Here is a 7,421-nt window from a genome sequence, read left to right as displayed (position 1 = left end):
TATATATATATATATATATTTGTATCATTTATGTTATAATATTTATCTTAAATATTCTGTGGTATTTATATTTCATCGTGTTTTGATCTACCGTGACGGTAATTTATTATCGCTTCGCCTGTGCGGCCGTTTTTAGATAGCGTCGATGTCTGAGAAGTTGCCTGCCTTTAGGCGCACTGAAGACCTGCAGTAGTTCTCAATTTCTGGTTTGATAACTCGCTCAGCGATTCACGATATAATTAAATCATATTTACTCGCATTAATTTGTGTTAAGCGATCATAACTCACTAACTTTTACGTATTCCGTCACCAAATTTTTTTGACCGCACGATTACCTATTGCAGGTGAATCCGGGAAGCAAGGCAGCTCAACAAGGGGTGAGAGAGGGTGATCTGATCAGTAATATTAACGAAAGAAGCACTCGAGATCTGACTAATAGTGAGGCGCACGCTCTGTTACGTAATTCTGGGGAGCAGCTAAAACTCGGTCTCAATCAGTAAGTGATCGAAATATTTAGATTTCTTTGTAGTACACTGAAAGAAGAATTTTTTAAATCTAAGAAATTTTTTTTGTTGAACAGTTTCCAAATAAAACATTTCTTTACTGCAAGTAAATATTTATTAAATGTAAACATTACTTGTAGCAAGTATATATTATTCTAAAAAAATTTACTTGGAACAATCATTTAAGAAAAATATTACTTAACAATTAGATTTAGAAAATTTTTTTTAATGTAATAAAACAGAATTTTATTATGTTCTGTTATTGTTAATATAATTCGACCAGAAATTTTATTTTGATTCATCTGTTTTTTTTTTCACAGAGAAAATATCGGCTCGCCAAAAAGGAGGATCTACAGGAGCAGTCTGCAAGAGAACATCACTACCGAAATTCAGAACAGTAAGTATTTTCTGCAAAAATCGATCTGTCGCTCGCTTATAAGAGGGATGTAATCGTAATTCTGTCATTTGTGTGTCACAGAGATCACCACCAGGACCACAACGACAACGCGCACACGGACGGAGTCGGAGAGGAACGTTGCCAGTAAGTTCTCTGTTTCCTTATGCAAACATCAATTTTCACATTGTTCTGCTAGTGATGAAACACTGACTCTTAGCATAATTGAAAATTGTATTTACTTGTAAAACGCCGTTAACAAGAGGGATACAAGCGTAATTAACAATTTACAAATGATATCTGACAGAAACTTTTGACGAATGGCATCGAATAAGCTCATGATTACTTAAGTTACGTAATATAGCGTCGAATTTACGAGTACTTTCCAATCGTTGTTTGAGCAATAAGCCACCGTGTTCGATATCGATTCCTGATTAATCTCAGGTGGTATCAAACGTCGAGCAAATCGTTATTTTTCAATAAATTTTTAACACTACAACTTTTATACGCGCTTATAATTGCAGCGTTAATAATCGAAATAATTGCAGTAACATAATTAATTTATAAAGCAATCGCGCGAGTATCGTAATTGCGTAAATAATCTCTAGAATATTGATGAACCACAAGACAATCAACGCGCGTTGACAATTTGTTAATAATTAACAAATTCAGAATTTACGATCGTTCTCGTTTCTGCATCGCGTTACGTCGGAGAACCCAGAAATTATCCATGCATGATCACCGATGTTTGATCGAGCACAATAATCCTGCCAGTTAACTGAGCGTACAATGCGCGTAGTTTAATTATTTCCGATCTCAACGACTAACAATGGCGGCCGGTTCCTTTATGCGCGACAACCGCAGAAACCGAAGTTAGCGTCGGTAATGTTTTGATTGGTCGAATTAATCATGCTAGTTTTTCATGCGTTGCTGTCGATATTTAGTTAGCAATTATTATAGAAGAAAAACAGAAATAATTAAAATTTTCTTTCAATCAAACTGAATAAGAAACGAATTTTTTTAATTTGATCAATTTTTCACTTTCTAACTGCTTTAGACAATTTTAATGTATATTAAATTTGAAAATATTGTCCGTTGAAATTATTTAATTCTATCGACATCAGATGAGATCAGATATACATAATAATGTAGATGTTGGAAAAATAATCAAAATTTTGAAAAATTTAATTAAATTAGAATTTGTTTGTATAAATTACTAATTAAAATATCTTGAATTGAATTTAATTTATTGGAACCATGATAAAAAAGATTTTTTTATCATGGTTCCAATAAAATTAGATTTGAAGGAGTTAAAAAAAAATATTTATGCATGTAGCTGGAAAAACGGAAAAAGTTATGGTTGAAATAATTATGTCGGAAATCTTCGTATAATCGAGAGATATCGGTTTCGAAAGCTGGAGAGATTTTTGTCTCTTCCAATTAATTGCCGATAATTAGCTTATTCGAGTCCTCGGATGACTGGATAATAACGAGCCTAATAAGTCCACAATGTATGACGTGTACGAACCATAAATGTACGCGGATCATCCCACTCGTTATTACCCGGCTCTTTTCTCCAAATTGCCCGCTCGTCGTCGCGGTACAGTGCGCATCCAGACAGGGGCATACCCACGCCATGCGTCGAATGTGCATGCGTGTTGTTCACGCACACACGCAACACACCTGTCCCCGGCTCGCACGTATATTTTCATGTACACGAGCATACACCTGCCACCACAACGACACGCAGCAATTCCGTGCGGGCGCACCCTTGGCTCTCCGGGAAGACCCTACATCGAGGAGGCGACCCTCTTCTTCTTCTCTTCTTCCTTCGCTGGGCCGCCGCCTGCGGACCCACCTTTCTCGTTCAGTATCAGGGAACACCTTGTCGAGCGCGTCGCGCCGAGCAATCAAGTTTCGAAGTAACTTATTTCAAAGAAGCACCGGAATCGCGAAGATTTTCGGCTTTTCGTGATCGAGGATCGGGGATCGATCGCCTGATTTTCCGGGAGAAGTTATTGATGGAAAAGTGAAATGTGAACATTGTAATTAAACTAAATATTTGAAGACTTGGAGAATTTAAATTTAAATAAGAGACAATAGAGAGCAATGACATTAAGGACGATGTCAGTGCACAATACTGCAATTAATGTATTGACCAATTCAGATACAAAATCAAAATCCCAAACGTTTTTATTCACTGATGTGATGAATCATCATCTTTCAGTAGATAAATACTTACAAAAATTCACAATATATGCAATCGCAAGCTTTATCATGCTTCGATAAAATTTCTTTAAGACCTTATCCCACAGTAAAAAAAGTGCAACTGATCCTCATATATGAGTTCATATCGGAAAAAGATCTCTTGTAATGGTTTCTGTAATGTTAGAGAAAAAGTATGACAGTCCACGATTATTGGCAAAGTTCCAGAATAAAGCTTATATTTAAAAGTGGGCTATAGAATGAGATAAAAAAATATAAATTGGAAAAAGAATTACGGACTCATACAAATATAATAAAATTAAATTATGATAAAAATTTGCAGATCTGAGTAATCACGTAATTTTCTTTCGATGCGAAGAGATTTTAAATGCAAGAAGATAAGGAAAGTGTAAGACCGTTGATAATTATGTGATCGGTCCCCTGATCCTCCGCTTTATGATAATGTAATTTCTCGTGTAATTTTTTTTATCAATTTGATCGACAATTTAGTGAATGCTCAAGCAAATATACAGGGTAATGCCGATGAGTGTTCAATCAGGAAACGCGTACAACAGCAGGGATGCCTGTGAATGATGGCGATCGTCAACAATGCGCGTATTATCCGACGGTACAATGGTCGCGAATCGCTGTTTAATGAATCCGTATGCGATTGCGTAATGAGGAAAGAAAGGGCGCGCTGGGTGAACTCGTCGTGACAAATCACGCGATGAAAGTAAATTCAGCGTGGACACGTTGGATCAATAATAATTAATCAATGATAATTAATTAAGCTCAGTAGAGGTGACAAATTGAAAAATAAATGATCCTCCATAAAAATGAAGCTTTTCGATTGTATTCGGTGCCTCAAGACGCTGAATCAACGACAGTCGTCGCGACAACGCAATTGCGAGACGACGGATCCACTGGTGATGACGAAACGACCACCCACGCGTCGTCAACGTTATCAACCTCATCATCGTCGCTTCGAAGATCCTTCACCTTCGCAGAAGGTGACTTCATCACGATCCAACGCTCGATTTCTAACTGCAATACGTAGCTTCAGCGCTTCGTGGAAACGACGAGAACTCGCGAGGACTAGGAACAAGCATGAGATCCGTACGAAATCAAGAAAACTCACCAACGATGAGATCAAATCGAAGGGCGTGGGAATCCCCAAGACAGCTAATAGAATCCACCTGAAGAGGAAGAGGAAGATCCCTGCGAAAAGTGTGGAAACATCGAATGGCAACGACACCGGACGATGGGAGGAAGTCAATGTCACCGGAAGAAGGGCCGGGGAGCTCGAGCGTGAATATTATGAGCACCTGGAAGCGCTGAAGTTCCTCATCGACCCGCCGCCGTGCTTCCGTAACACGGAGACCCGGCAGAACTTTGAAAACAAGTTGAACAGTCTTGATTTCAGACGGATGAACACCGTGGCGATTCCCGCGGGACCTGAAACTAATGGATATCAACATTTAGAAGGACCCAACGGGTTTCAGAGCTCGATCCGTGAAAATGATCTATTCGATCGCAGGTCGTACGCAGACACCCTGGACCGCATCGTTGAGGAACACCTGAAGATCGAGCGCACGATGATGGACTTGTTCGTTAGGGCGCCGATTCTGAAGAGTCGACGTGGCGAAGTGTCTCCCGCGCGCGAGAATAAAACTGTTCGCTTCAAGGATGAGGTGGAGCGCTCGAGAACATCTGTCGAACGATGGAAAAAAGGATTGAGACCCGAGGGCGAAGGTCGCGAGGCCGCGGGGATGGAATTCGATAATCTCGTAAAGACTGAAGAAATCTCGGACTTCTCTCGCGACCGGATACTACCGAACGAGAGCTCGAACATGTTCGATGTCGAAACGCGGAACGGTAGGTAGCGATTAACTTCAATTTGGGAAGAGATTTAAAAAACGTCGGGACATATCGGAAAAAGCCCGCATTTCTACACTGAGAAAAAAAATGCTCAAAAATTTATTTGTGAGATATGTTTATTCCACTGAAATAAATCTTTATTTGAATAAAGCGAAATAAAATTTTATTTCTGGCAAATAAACTATTCGTTTTATTTTTTGCTGTTAATGAGATGCATATATTTCACAAAATATATATTTCGTTATTACAGTTTAATGTTTCTATAACCAATAAATATCATTTGTATACTATACGTGCTTGCGAATGTTTCGACATTTTTTTCACTATACATAAACGTTTATAGCATTTTCGTAAAATTTTAAGGATAAGTAAATGCTATTTAAGTAATATAATAGAATATTATAAATTTTGATCGAGAGATTTTGCATAAACACATAATTTGATAACTTAATCAGTAGTGAATTTCATGAACCAGTAATAATCAAAGTTTCTCTCCAATCATCAATCCAATTTGTGTTAACATCAACTCGCGACACTGCTCTTCTTGCCACTGAAATTCGAGCGTCATTTATGGGTTGTTCTTGCTGCGACGAACGAGATAGTGCAATTAGCGATGCGTCATTACGTTTGCTTTTCGAGGGTCATCCGATTCTTTAAATAGAGGATGCACGAGAGTACTAAGTGCTACCGACGCTGCCTGTTAATAAACTCAAGTGTCGTTTATGAACACGCTTCAAATTTTATTATGATGAAATTCGATCATAAAGAGACCAGTGGCTTTCTCCCTTATATTTTTTAAATGATAATACATGGTTATTATATATTATAATATTTATTATAGTTCTCTATATGAGCTTTCTGACTACAATAATATCGAACAATATTTGTCCAAGTTAATGAAGCTATCGACAAAATCACCATAACAATTTCTTCGCGACAGTCTTTTGTACTCTGACATTTATGCGCCGATATTATGGCCGATGGAACGGCTTTCGATTTACGTCGTGAAGTCCTAGTCGCAGCCTCGATCGAACAATCCGGTGTGCCACCGGAAATAGCAATCCCCGTTTGTGAGCGGGCTTGTACGAACGGAAATTGTTCCTTTATCGTAACACGAACAAGCTACGCATTAGATATTTAGGGCAATCGTTCACTTACATGAAAAATACTGTACAAGGTTTAGATAGTGAAAATCGATAGTAGTAAATAAATTTCACCGCCCTATCGGAAATTGAGTTTTGATATAATTTGGAAGTGCTCTTTTTTGTTTCCAGGGATTAGGAATATACAAGTATATGTTATTATACTAAATAAATATTATTTTAATATTTATATGATTACATAAAAATTACATAGCTTTTTAGGATAATTGAAAGTAATTATAAAAAATCTTTATGAAAAAAATCGCGCTTGATTTGACGAAAAGAACAATTTTTTTGAATTCAAAAATTTAAGTAGATCTGAAAATAATTTTGTTAAAATAATTATGTATAAAATTCATATTGAACATTAGAATGCTGTAAAAAGTTTTGACATTCTAGTTTGAGCGTCTTATATAATTATTTTGATATATCTTCAAATTTTTACATTGAAAAGAAATACTAAATTTTAATAAGTCAGTTGTTTGAATAGTACCAACTAAACATTTACTAAATATAACGATTATATTTAGTACAAGAATCATTAATTTGATTTAATTACCATTCCTTATTATTGAATAAATATTTATATTGCTGTAAGTAAATAAACATTTACTCAGCATAGATCCTGCAAAACTGTTCTTTCCGTATGAAACCCAAATGTAAAGGCACGTCTTGGAATAATTCGTCGAATCTACGCGGAGCGTGACGCTGGGTGATCGATTATGCAACGGACAGAGTCGTCGGGCAATAAAATATGTCATGCTGGTCGATTGCGCAAGCGATGAACGACAGTGGCGATCGGATCGAAGGAAATCGTCCCTCGTCGTGAGGGAGTTCACGGTCGGACGACGAGAAGGACGAAAAGGGTGCAGCGCAGGGCAGTTGTGGAGGACGAAGATGGAAGACGCGAATCGCGGAAACGTGGGCTTGGCACCTTCGGGGCATGACGGCACACCTATTTCGCCCATCGCGTTTATTAACGTGCCCGTGGCCAATGGGCCCGTCGCCCCGACTGGAAGTTGCTCGCGTGAAACGTTCTCTCTAATTTTCCCCCAGGGAAATTCGCCTCCGTAATTTTCTTCCGAGAGGTCGCCTTTTCTGTGGTAGCCAGATTTTTACAGAAATTTTATGTAATTTTACGTAGATTGAAAAAAATGACTGTATCAATTGTTGATACGGAAAAAAGTTTTGCTGAAATATTTGAAAATTTAACTAAATACAAATCTGATAATAATTTGGTTGGATCATCAAAGTAATTATTTTAATAATTATTGTTAATAATTTTTATTAATTATATAT

At 37.4% G+C, this 7,421-nt stretch overlaps 1 protein-coding gene across 1 annotated transcript in view; it reads left to right on the top strand.

The window, feature by feature from the left end:
• Nucleotides 1–7,421, top strand: part of LOC108691559 — a 95,533-nt gene that overhangs the window by 37,555 nt on the left and 50,557 nt on the right. The window contains exons 2-4 of the mRNA XM_018199348.1: nt 345–496; nt 824–900; nt 982–1,044. Of these exons, the coding sequence (XP_018054837.1) occupies nt 345–496; nt 824–900; nt 982–1,044 (292 nt within the window). The remainder of the gene's footprint in view (nt 1–344; nt 497–823; nt 901–981; nt 1,045–7,421) is intronic.

This window comes from Atta colombica, unplaced genomic scaffold, assembly GCF_001594045.1.
Source record: "Atta colombica isolate Treedump-2 unplaced genomic scaffold, Acol1.0 scaffold47, whole genome shotgun sequence".
NCBI lineage: Eukaryota > Metazoa > Arthropoda > Insecta > Hymenoptera > Formicidae > Atta > Atta colombica.
The sequence above is the reverse complement of the archived record's forward strand: the minus strand, read 5'-3'. Positions and strand labels throughout refer to the sequence as shown.